This window comes from Podarcis muralis, chromosome 1, assembly GCF_964188315.1.
Source record: "Podarcis muralis chromosome 1, rPodMur119.hap1.1, whole genome shotgun sequence".
Taxonomy (NCBI): domain Eukaryota; kingdom Metazoa; phylum Chordata; class Lepidosauria; order Squamata; family Lacertidae; genus Podarcis; species Podarcis muralis.
In genome coordinates, this window is record NC_135655.1 from 73,356,423 (window position 1) to 73,369,468 (window position 13,046).

Consider the following 13,046-nt stretch of genomic DNA (forward strand, 5'->3'; position numbering starts at 1 on the left):
ATTTCAAATCAGGAAACTGCATACACAACAACCCAAACACAGTTAATAGGCTAAACATATGCTAGATCCGCGGTCATTTTATAGCAACAAACCACAATGTTTCCTATACAAATGTTGTGAATAATGCTCAAACTAGATGCAATGCCATCAGTAATGGTTTAAGTGTTGTTCCTGAATGAGGACATTTCATAGAAATACTAGAAACTGTCACATTAGGACAAAAAGGCTCTTCTAATTTTGAAAATGTACTATGGATTATACTTACTACTCCCCACCAAAGGGCATCCGCATAGCTGCTAAATTCATGTTCGCCTGAATCATTCACAGCATCTTTTTCAGCCAAGTACACAAAATAAGATGAAAAAATCAGGCCTAGAAATCCAATGTACAGAGTGGTTATCAATTCCTGAAAAGAAGAATAAGAGCAAATTAATGAATAACTAGAGGCACATAGAATACTGCTGCTGCCAAATGCTATTTTATAAAACGAATGACTGATTATTGGGCTCAGCTACCACACTGAATTTAACCAATTAAACATTAATCAAACAGTTCATTAATTTCAGTCACTCTACTCTGAATAATGCTTAGTTGACTACCACCTGATATTTCCAATTTGCACTTAGCAAATCATTTTACCTTAATACTAGGTCAAAAAAATATTATTGTCAGTTACTTTAATGCAGCAGAATTGCAAACTGAAGTTGGAAAAATGATATTTTTAACCTTCTTCTCAAAACAATAAAGGATTAACCTTCAGCACAATACTATGCACATCTACTCAGAAATAAGACTTAATGGATTCAAGTGGCCATATGTGAGAGAAAGTAGGATTGAAACTAGCAGAACTGAAACAAATTACATCAAAACCACAGCAAATTATTTTTACAGGGGTTTGTTTGCACACAGAGAGATTTTAAAATTATTAGGTCTGTCACCCAGTAAAAGAAACCTTACCGTTGAAACATATGTCTACTTAAAAGTAAGCCCCATCACTGAGTTCAGTCAGGCTGACTCCAGGTATAGAATTGCAGCCTTAGTCAATCAAATAACATTAGTTAATCAGCTAATTAATTAAACCGATTAAATGTGATTAACTGTGAGTAAAGTCTGAAGCAGCGGGAAGGGGATTTCATTTTTAGTCCAAGATACCCCAAGAACAGTATATGGTCTATGGAATTTGGCAGCCTAACAGTAAAAGATCCTTATCACTTGAACTTCCTTTCTAAGTTTTTACATACCTGTCTGTGTATGAAAACTACTGACCCCAGCAATCTCCATGTGCCCCCCTGACGATCCACATGAAGCATTCGCAGGATCTGCAGAAATCGGATGCCTCTAGAATGAAGTTCATTAAAAGAAAAGTGAATGAAAAAAGTGAGAACAGATGCTTGAGAGTGGAAGAGTGAGCTTTAAAATTGTTGTTATTTAGTCAGTCCATCCATACCCCACCTTTCCTCCAAAGAGCTCAAGGCAGCATACATGATTTGCCCCCTCTGCATTTTATCCTCATAACAAGAGTAGGCTCCACTAAGCAGGAGGGAATGGCTCAAGGTCACACAGTGAACTTCACGGGGGATTGGGGATTTGAACCTCCCAAGCCCCAGTCCAAATCTAACCACTCTAACATTCTAACCAGTACATGGCACTGGGATGGGGAAAAGTGGATTAAGAGATACACTTTTTAACAGGGTGGGGGGGGGAAAGGATTTTTAAATTAGATTTAATCATTTTACCTGATAGCAGAGGTTGCAAAAACCTGGCCTTTAGAACCCACACAAAGCACGATCATGGAAGCAACAACTACGATTAGATCTGGAAAATGAAAAACAACAACATACAGTCACTAGAGACCCAGGCAGCCTCAAGCACCTTTAACACAACTATGACCTTTTCTGGATTGGGAAAGCCTAGCCATAGTAGTTCGTGCAGTTCAGGACTAGATAACTACAATGTGTACTGTGTGGGGCTTCCTTTGCACTTGATCCAGAAGTTGCAGTTAGCATAGAATACTGCAGCACAATTGCTGCCAGGTGTGAGACCCTCTCAGCATATGACACCTCTGCTCAGAAACCTGCACTGGTTGCCAATTTGCTATCGGGCCAAGTTCACGGTGTTACTATTAGCATAGAAAGCCCTGAACAACTTGGGACCAGTTTACCTGGGAAATCGCCTTACCCCATATACTCCCACTTGACTGCTTTGATCTGTGGAACAGGCACTTTTATAGATGCTGTGTAATGCTTGTACCACATTTGTATGAAATCGGACTTCTAGTGTGGCGGCATCCACACATCAAGCAGGTGAGTGTTTTGACACCTACTAAAAACACTTTAGACAAGCCTACCTAGATATGTATAAAGTTGATGTGTTTAAATATTTTTCTAGCTTTTACAGTGGTACCTCGGTTTTCAAGCATCTCAGAAGTCGAATGTTTCGGCTTTTGAACGCCAAAAACCCAGAAGTAACTGCTTCGGTTTTTGAATGCATTTCAGAAGCCAAATGTGCCACACAACTTCTGTATTGAGCTTCTGGAAAGGCATGCTTTGGTTTTCGAACATTTCAGAAGTCGAACGGTCTTCCGGAACGTATTACGTTTGAAAACCGAGGTTCCACTGTAATTGGTTTTAATTTTTATTTGAATGTTTTAAATAGCTGTTTTTAACTCTTTTTACTGATAATTTTATTGCTTTTTTTGTAAACTTCTTTGAGGTTTTGCTTTGTTGTTGTTTTTTACAAGAAAACACTTTCTCTTTATTTTTTTGAAAATGAGAGAAATCACTATGGGAATTCCTTTTATGCAATGGGAGCCATTGAGAACTTTATATACTCACCAATGATAGAAATGGGTTTCCTAGCAAAACGAAGTCTTCCCCAGAAGCCAACGTATTTACTGCGGCACCCTGAAGACCACAATCGAACTACATACTCGGTTCCAAAAAATACCACTAATACAATTTCCTAGAGGAAACAGACAGAGGGGGGCACAGATTAATATAACATGCTTTTAATACTTTTCAGGTGATATTAGCAGAAAATGAAATATGAGAACTGTGAGTCAGAAAATATATGGTAAAGCCCTGTAGGAACAAACAATCAAGAGAACGATTAAAATTTTAAAATCTATTACAGGGTGTTTTGACGATTTCCATGTGATAAAAACAAAACAAAATCCCGCTTGACATAATTGGATACTAATCTCATCTCCTCAAAGTCTTAGCCAAGTTCTATGGCACTTAAGTCATGGGAAGTTTAATTAGGTTTGCAACTTTAATTTCAAACCCATTATTTATAAAACAATAATGTTATTCAGATAGCATAAATACAGACTTTGTATCAGAAAAGTATACGTCTCACATCTATAAAGTGTGAGAAGGAAAAGCAAGAAATATTTTTTTGTGCGTTTCATTTCATAGGAAAACTGTTCTCAGAATCTGATAATGGAGTTTAGCATGTGATGGAGCAGTTATTTTTCCTTTCATTCATGTTTTTAAGCACAATATTTAGTTGCGAGCAGAATTCTAATTCGAAAATACTGAATTGCAGTGAAATCTCAGATATATCTATCTGGGTGTAAGCCCCATTACATTCAATGGAGCTTACTTCTGAGTTTGTGTAGGATTGCACTGTGAGTGATCCAGCTGCATACATGAAAATATCAAGAGACCTTTTTCTCTTAGCTTATATGTTATTAACTTTTACACATGCTCACAAATCCTAAGATTCTCTTGTGTCCTTTTCAGTGTATTAATAAAACTCCTAGGTCTTCTCACCCCACCCTGGACAAAAACAGCTAATAAGCAAACAGAGCCAGCTGGGTCTTTAATAATAATAATAATAATAATAATAATAATAATAATAATAATAATAATAATACAGCAATCAAGAGCAGTTATAAGGGATTTGTGCTATATACCGGTATGTGATGCAAAACAACCATATTTCAACACACCAAAATACAAATAAATAGTGATTAAGCAAAACCAAACTCTGAGAAAGGGAAAAGAAGGGTTGCTCTGAACAAAAACTCCACACATGCAAATTAGAGTTTAATTTTGTAAGAAGAGTACGGAAATAGAAAGAAACAAAAGACTAAGTTGTGAGTGCTTTCAGATTTGCAAAGTGCAGGGGGGGGGAGTGTTGTGTGAGAGAAATTTGCATGAGAGTTGTGTGTTTTTAAAGACCCTCCATGGTTCATTGGATAACAGGAACACTGACAAATATGCAAATGTGGGCTGCCCTAAAGACAATGAAACAGACATGTAGTCAATGGTTACTGTCATCCAGTTCTTTGCATGACATGCAGACAAGCTTAGAGAACATTGATTGTTCTATAGACTCCTGCAACTGGAGAGAACGACCAGTCGGCTTACACCAAGACACATTTTTCACTCCTGACGTTTTGATAAAGGCTTATTGACCTAAATGAGACCCATGTTATTCAGGAAACATCAGAGGTGAAAGTTCACAAGCTGTTCTTCATGGTCATACACAAAAATGCCAGGTATCCGTTAGCAACTGGCAAATTCCCCCTCCCCTGCCCGTGGCTGGGTGACAGACAAAAGTGTATTTAATATCTCGCCTTGTATAAGCCCAATAAGTAATCGGGGGCGGGGGGGGAAGGCTGACTGATTTTTGTCACTACATTTAGACACAGCTGCCAGAGAAAGTTGCAGACAGGCAAAAGGCTATGCTATTTATATTCAAAATAAGTTGGGACACTCATTAGAAAGACAAACAAACAAGTCCTCATGAACTACTTCAATATACCCTCTAGTATATATACCATTCCACAGCAAGCTGAAATTTCGGTGATTTAGATGTGAAGGTATTTTACAAAAGCAGCAAGACTACATTCTGAGGATTCCGTTTCAGCAATTCCAGTTTTAAACTGGGACTAATAGCTTCAAATTTAGTGGGGTTATCAGGAATGAGTTGGGCACTAAAAACACACCCCACTGTGGAGAGTTGTGTTTTTATTGAACTATTCAAAACAAGCTAGAATTTCTGACAGAATGTTGATGTACATAAACATCTGACTGAAGAATAATAATAATAATAATAATAATAATAATAATAATAATAATAATTTATTATTTATACTCCACCCATCTGGCTGGGTCTCCCCAGCCACTATTTACAGAAGTCCACTCTGAGGTCTCATACAGTACAGACTGAAGCTGCAATCCTGAACACACTGGATTCATCCTCATTGGGCATTGTTAACTTCCAAGTAAATATGCACAGGATTGCACGACATACATGTTAAAACAAACTCAATCCAATATACTAAGGGCATAAAGTGTGAGCAGAAGAGAAATGAGAAAATATGTGTGTTGGAGGGAATAGTTGACACAAGCAAAAAGCGCAAAAAAGGGTTATCAAAAAAGGTACGGTAGAGCTGGAAAAGATTCAGAAAAGGGCAAGTAAAAGAGCAGGAGGAACTCCCCTTATGAGCAGGAGTTATAACTTTGGGGGCTTTTTAGTTTAGAAAGAGGTGAATAAGAGTGAGCACCATAGACATGTATGAGATGATGCACAGTGTGGAGAAAGTGGATAGAAAGAGCAACTCATCCACCCAATAATAATCAGGTACATCCAAGGAAGCTGAATGTTGAAAGATTCCAGGCAGACAAAATAAAGTACCGTATTTTTCGCTCTATAAGACACACTTTTTCCCTCCTAAAAAGTAAGGGGAAATGTGTGTGTGTCTTATGGAGCGAATGCAGGCTGCACGGCTATCCCAAAGCCAGAACAGCTAGAGGGTGCGCTGCACAGCACTCCCTCTAGCTGTTCTAGCTTCTGGCTTAGCCGTGTGAAGCCTCCGCAGGGCACGGGAAGCCTTCATCCCTGTGCCCTGCAAAGGCTTCGCGGGGCTATCCCTGGCTTTTGCCAGAAAAGCCCCCAAGAGCTGCGCTCCCTTTAGAGAGCCGCACGGAGCGTGTGTGCGGCTCTTGGGGGCTGTTCCCCGAGGAGGGAGAAAGTCAGCCCGTCAGTGACTGGCTGCCCTTCTCCCTCCTTGGGGAAAAGCCTGCAAGCGCTGCACACACGCTCCTCGCGGCTCGTGAAAGGGAAAGCAGAACAGAGCCTGGGATGCATACAGGCTCTGCTCAGCACTCCCTTTATTTATTTTCTTGCATTCCCCCTCTAAAAAATAGGTGCGCCTTATGGTCAGGTGCGCCTTATGGAGCGAAAAATACGGTACTTCTTCAGACAGCATACAGTTAAATTATGGAATTTGCTGGGAACCAGAAGTGGGGAGGGTTCTGTTGTGGTCAGGTCCTGCTTGTAGGCCTTCCCATAGGCATATGGCTGGCCAGTGGGAGAAGAAGTTGAATGATTAGATCAAGCCTTTGGTCTAATGAGGCAGGGCTCTTCTCATGTTCTTAGGCCAAGATGGAGAATCAGATCCAGCCTGCTGGCTGGATCCTTATTTCCCATCTCTCAAGGCCCAATTTTTGGCAGGTGGGAGAAACAGACGCATGCAAAAGGGGAAAAAATGTTCCATGTGAATCTAAACTTCCTGAAAATGGGCTTTAAAGGGCCTCCCTGTAACTGCTGATCAGCGGTTACAGCAAGCCCCTTTGAAGGCACGGTCTCAGTGGAGTGAAGCTCCCTGTTACTGCCTATCAGGTGATCAGTGCTCACAGGGAGCCCTACTTGCGAAGGAATTCTCAGGAGCTCACTTTCAGCTCCCAATTCTTCTTCTGTAGCCATGCCCATACTTGCCCCTCCAACTGACATCACAGGTGTGGCACAGGTGGGCATGGTTTGTGGACAACGTTCTCCCGGGCCAAACTGGGACATAATTAGACCTGCAGAACAGATATTCCTAATTGTGCCTTCATGCAAATGACACTGTTCCTGTAACCAGCAGTGACATGTGCGCACTATAATTTAGAGGCGGGCAACTTTCTGCCTTGGGAGAATGCCAAGATCCACCACCTGTCTTGTTTTCTGTTGATCTTAAAGTCTGGGAGCCTTCCGGCTAGAAAATGAAAAGCAATTTAAATATATAACATGTATGCAAAAAATATACCTTTAGAAATAAAGGACAGGTGCTTCTGATCAAGTTCTCTGCCCAGGAATTTGCATCCAGTGCAAGAACAGAGCTTACATCCCCTTCACACAAAAAGCCACTCTTTGTTTCCCCCCAAGCTGTCTCTGTTTGAGCAGCTTAGTTTAGGCAAGGAGGGGAAAACATATTTTCATTGCTACTGTTAAGCAATTGGGAGTCAGTAACTCTTGCTGATCTGCTGCTGCAAGGAACCCAAAATTCTACCAGTAGATCCTAATCTGGCTTCTGCCTAAATTATGGAAATAGTATATCACCTTGTTAAATATGACAGAAATTATAAATTAGCAGTCGCACCTACACTTCTGACAGCATGGTCAAAGCTATATGAGCCAGAGCACATGCTGCAAATCTCAGGGCTGAACCATACAGCACCAGTCATTACATCATGGCAGGAATATTCCATGCCAGCAGGAATATTCCATGCCAGAAGTATCTGTTGCTGATGTGGAAACTCTGCCCTCCCATCTCTGTATGATATCCAAAACATGTGTCCAACTCTGTACATGTTATTGAAAAACTCTTTCCTGTAATTATTACATTCTTTATATCAGACGCTTTAAAGGTCATCACACACTAAGAATCTTTTCGTGTGTTTGGTAGCCAGTTGTGAAGCAGCAACCTTGGCCTAAACGCAAATGCTTCTGGTAGAAGAAACGCTGAAAATTAGGAGATCAGGGATATGTACCTGCAGAGCACCTACATTTATTAAAACTTTATCTCTGGCACACTTCAAAGAGGCAGACAGAAATTCACAGTATCTAACCATCTTGATCCTCTTAGAATGAGGGACCCTTGTGTGTGCAAATTTTACTTCATGATGGGATTCTGCAGCTGACAACTGCTGTGAAGGAGGCAACATGTATGTGTACTTGCCAATCTTTGGACAAAGTCTTGGCTGCCTTTCTCTAAAGAGAAATATAATTTGTGAAGTAAACACAGGTTTGTAAACATATGAGGGGCAGTAGGGTTTTTTGTTTTTCTGTTTTTTTGAGATAACATTTCAGGGGAAAATACTGAAATGGAAACATTAGAGTAACTCTCATTTCTCTAGGCAAATTCTTGGTGACTCAGCCCTCCATTTTTTGTGACCTTGGTAAACGCTGAGTTGGATCCTGACACTGAGTCTTGGTGACTCAGCCCTCCATTTTTTGTGACCTTGGTAAACGCTGAGTTGGATCCTGACACTGTGCCTGAATCATCTCCATATTCACTTTGTTAGCACTAAGGACTATGCCAGAGACCCACATTTTAGGGACAAGAAGCTACCATATCTGTCGCTCTATAAGACGCACCAGACCATACGACGCACCTAGTTTTTGGAGGAGGAAAACAAGAAAAAAATATATTCTGAATCTCAGAAGCCAGAACAACCAGAGGGATCACTGCGCAGCGAAAGCAGCGATCCCTCTTGCTGTTCTGGCTTCTGGGATAGCTGCGCAGCCTGCATTCGCTCCATAAGACGCACACACATTTCCCCTTACTTTTTTGGAGGGAAAAAGTGAGTCTTATAGAGCAAAAAATATGGTAAGTAGCAAGTGATTTATCCCACAACATTATGTAGGAACTCTACTGTGCAGAAACATTTGGAATCAAGCTGCTTTCCTGTAAATAAATTAATCATAGGTGATAAGGTCTAAACAGAATTGTCCTAACACAGAACGTACATAGTAAAGAGCTAGGAGTTGGGTGTGCTTCACTGAAAACTGCAACCATAAACACAAGCCAAATCCTAAATGAAAAGGATTATTGTCACTCTGCTGACTTCAGCAAGTGTTAGGCTAATGATTTTTCCTCTGCTTTGAGGAAAAGTTTTGCCTCCCAAGACAAGACCATGGTGCACCTGCGCCTGACAAATTTCACATGCAGTCATTTCTGGCAAATGACTACACAGGGATATTTTTAAACTTCTGGCTTGGCTAGACGACATTCATTTGGAATTTGCACGCAAACTATACTGAGTCCTCTGGTTTACTACAGTGATGGCCAGTTTAATTTAGAGCTTTTTTTAAAAAAAGAAAACTTTTAGATGCTGCAGAAAACATCTAAAAAAACACTAAAATTGTGAAATCATACACAATTTAACTGCTCCCTTTTCAGAAGGTTGGCTTGGTATCACTTAAAAGAATAAACACTTAGTTCTGAGCTAGCAGAGCAGTTCACCATTTGATTATAGATACAAACTCTTGAAGTAAGGTTATTTACAGTTCAACACTATGCAAGTTTACCAGAAGTCCCACTGAAATCAATGGGGATTACTCCCTGGTACATCCACACAGCTCTAACATCCTGTCACCTCGCCCCACCCACTCTCCTTACTGGTCAGTAGTAGCAGTTTCACTGACAGGAATTTAGGACAGCAGGGATCATCGTCACCCCCCCCCCCCCATGGCTCAGCTGCTTCTCCAGGCAACAGGGTATACGGTTGTGGCCTTAAACATGTACATATAATATAGCTTTATACACAAACTCAACTTCTCTCTTACACCAGAATGCTCAGATTTTGCAGGGCTAGCACTAACCATTTAAAAGTAGAGCTTGAGAACCTGTGTCCTAAAGGCCAAACAGGGTTCAACAGGGGTTCAAATTTACCCTAAACTACACCAACCTGCCCCACACTTCGTGTCACATGTAGCGGGCAGGTAGAGATGTAGCCAACAATGCACAATTGTGAGTCTTAAAGAGTGCTCCCAAGAATGCTTTGACAAGAGAAATCAAACATTGGCTCTACCACCTTTAAGCTGAGGAGGAGTAAAGCTGACGGATCATTTGCACTGGTGGGTTCCCTGTGGCAAACTTGCATTTGCAGCTGAAGACTGGAGAAATCAGGCTTCCACCCTCTCACTATCAGCTGATAAGTGGAAAAGCGAAAGCCTCAGGTGCTCTCTAAAGCACCCTGCAGGACTCTTTGGATGTCAAAGCACCCAGTCTGATGTCATTGTGACATCATGCGATTGACAAGTGGACAGCCCCACTGACCTGTCAGATTTGGTCCTGAAGGCCAGTTCTGATAAGGATCTGGCCTGCAGAGCCAAGAACATCCCCCACCCCTGTTTTAAAGCCTATCTGTTTTCTGAACCATCAGCTTCTAGAAATCCACAGTCCGTTTGGCAAGTGACTACGCATTTGTGGTCTGAATTGTTTGCTATAACTGGCAATTATGTGACTCTTTGGGGAATGGGATTCAAGAGACTTACACCAGACATTACAGTTAAGATCCAGCCCACTGGGCACAAGCAATGAGTGGTTCCCTAGTGGGAAGGGGGCTTTGGGAGAACATGAGAGCTGTTATTGCAAAAGGGGAGCAGAGAAGCCCCCATGTATAATCAGAGCAATGCATGTTGCACTCTGAATCCCAGCCATCAGTGGCACAAGTAGGAAACAGCTAATTTTACATGTGAAAAGATGAGGTACTGATCAATATCAAGGTGTGTTTTTTTTACGCAAGGTTCTTTTTACTAGATGAAGAAACTAAACCGGGCATCCAAGCTCTTTACTGTCCCTTCCTTTCAAAGTCTTTATGTAATGAACTGTTAATGTAATCCAACATAATGAACTGTTAAGTACACTTTTAAAAAGGACCAACTTTTATTTCAAGTCTTAGCAGTTTGCCACCAAATGAGAAAGCAAAGTTAAAGTAAGTGATTCTGTTTCTAAAAACCTATTAAAAAGGCATGAAGCCATTTTTGGTCCTGAAATTAAAAATAAATCTACCACATAACTGTTATTCATTCACATCTGTACAATCCCTAAGCTGTTCTTGATGTCACACTCCACTGTGATAAGAGTTCAAGCTCCATATTTCTGTTTGACATTTCCATAAACACAACCTGCTTTTGCCTCAACATATTTGGGTTTTCTCCCAAGGCCGCTCCAGGGAATACACATCATGCTCCTCCACACAGCTGCAATAACAGTTATACACTCAAGCTGTAGTCTGTGGGCACTTAATACACCTCACAAAAAAATACATGCGCCAGTGGTCATTTTTAAAAAAACCTCCCAACTTATAAGCATGCAAAACTCATTCAGTAAGCATTTTAATGTTGCCTCTAAAAGTTAGCCAAGGCGTACAAAAATATTTCCGTTCAAAATCTAGAAGCTGGCTGTAATGTAAACTACCCTGCAGCAAGAGATAGCTGGCAAGTATGATTCAGATATTCAAAAGAAATAATTCCCATCTTTAGCTAAGTTATGACTGGAGCGTCAGTGCATGGTGCAAATTATTCCTTTGTTTGTTCAGAACTTTGGCGTTACAGACATCCTCAAAGAAAGGCATTGTTTACTGTTAATTGTTGTTCTTTAAGTGTGATCCACTTACAGCTATAGCTACATACTACTCAATGAGCAAAATAATTATGCTCTCTTTTATTTATGAGCCTGCTGAAAGGAGTGCTCACATTCTGAATCTTGACTATTTGTGTGCCCCCCGCTGTTACATTTTTCTCCAAATGAAGAACAGTTATAAGCTTGTGAACCTTCCTTTATGTTCCATGCTACACTTGTGCACAGACCCATCTCAAAGAACCTGTCCGGCAAGTTGATACAGTGCAGTCCTATATAGGATTTCAACCTAAATGTCCTTTTAAGCAGGGATTTAAGCTGTACCTTACCAGGTTCTCCAAAGTGCTCTTTTACATATTAAGATCAGGAGAGGGGCAGTTCCACCATCCACAGAAATTTAGGAGAGGGAATTCTCTTTGGCAGACCCAAAGTTTGGGAATTCTCCCCCTAAAAGGTGGGTCTGACACTATACAGTTTTTGACAACTGCTGAAGATAAATGTTTTTACCACGGCATTGCCATCTGAAATGTGTGTTTTCAGGACCTACCCTATTCCTGTGATTGTAATTTAATTGTTTTTAATACTGGATTATAAATTGTTGTAGCCTGTCCTGGGACCTGCTGGTGCATGGTAGGTTTAAATTTAAATTTGAAGAAGATGAAGGCAATGAAGATTCTCTGTTGAGATTTCTGCACTGCAAGAGGTTGGACTAGATGACCCTCTGGGTCTCTTCCAACTCTACAATTCTACATTTTGTTTTTATTTTTTTAGCAGTTGATCAAAATGTTAAAAAGATTGTGAGCAAGCTTTTGAGTTCTCCAAAACATTTAATCAGGCTGGATGTTACACACCAAGGGGACAAGGGAAGAGACAAAACAGTACCAACACCCGCCCCACATTGACTTGATGCTGCAGCCATCTCCATGAAATTCTAGAGATTTTCTCAGTGAATACCAAGAGTATAATTAGAATACAGTGTGTGCTTAAAAATATTATAATTTTTTTAATCACTCCACTGGGTAACCAAAAGCAGCAGCATTCAAATGGCTGCAAACTGTAAAAGTGAATTACACGCTCCCTGAGAGACTTATACAATTTTACCTAGGCTATAATCTTCAGCACTTAATTGATACTATGAGCCTTTGGGCTTTGACTCCACACAATTAAGAAACCCATTGATTAAAAATTCACAGAGGCTCCACCCCCCCATGATGTGGGACTCTGATTGCTCAAGGTCATGAGGGTGGAAGGAAGTCCCACAGTTGCAGCCCTGCTCTCTGTCTCCATGTGATTCTTAATTGCATGACTGAAAGCTCAAATAAGTCTCCTGTCTTTAGACTGAAGATGTAAGATTGGATTCAACTTATTACCTGAAACAGAAGATCAAATTCTTTATCCTGAAGCATGCGTTTTCAAATGTACTATTCGAAATGACTGGATTTCCTCCAAATTTGCATCTAATACCAAAATATTAGGCGATAAATTCTAATTTCATTAAAGCATAGTTTCTTGCTCATCTTCCTAAATTATACTCTTTTAAAAATACATTTAAAAGACAAAACATCAGTCCATTTTCAGAGATCAAGATCACCTGATTTTCTTGCATAAAAATTTCCCTACAGTGCAGCACAGGTGACCGTCTTTATCACTACCCCAGTTCCCTCTTTTCGAACCAGGGCCATCTCTA

The 13,046-nt window shown here is 40.5% G+C and overlaps 1 protein-coding gene across 4 annotated transcripts in view; it reads right to left on the reverse strand.

The window, feature by feature from the left end:
- The window catches only part of KCNQ1 (potassium voltage-gated channel subfamily Q member 1), a 282,535-nt gene that overhangs the window by 205,961 nt on the left and 63,528 nt on the right, over positions 1-13,046 (reverse strand). For all 4 annotated transcript variants that reach the window (XM_028733561.2, XM_028733552.2, XM_028733570.2 and 1 more), the window contains exons 3-6: positions 2,835-2,961; positions 1,737-1,815; positions 1,242-1,338; positions 266-406 (exon numbers count right to left, since the gene is read on the reverse strand). In XM_028733561.2, the coding sequence (XP_028589394.2) occupies positions 266-406; positions 1,242-1,338; positions 1,737-1,815; positions 2,835-2,961 (444 nt within the window). The remainder of the gene's footprint in view (positions 1-265; positions 407-1,241; positions 1,339-1,736; positions 1,816-2,834; positions 2,962-13,046) is intronic.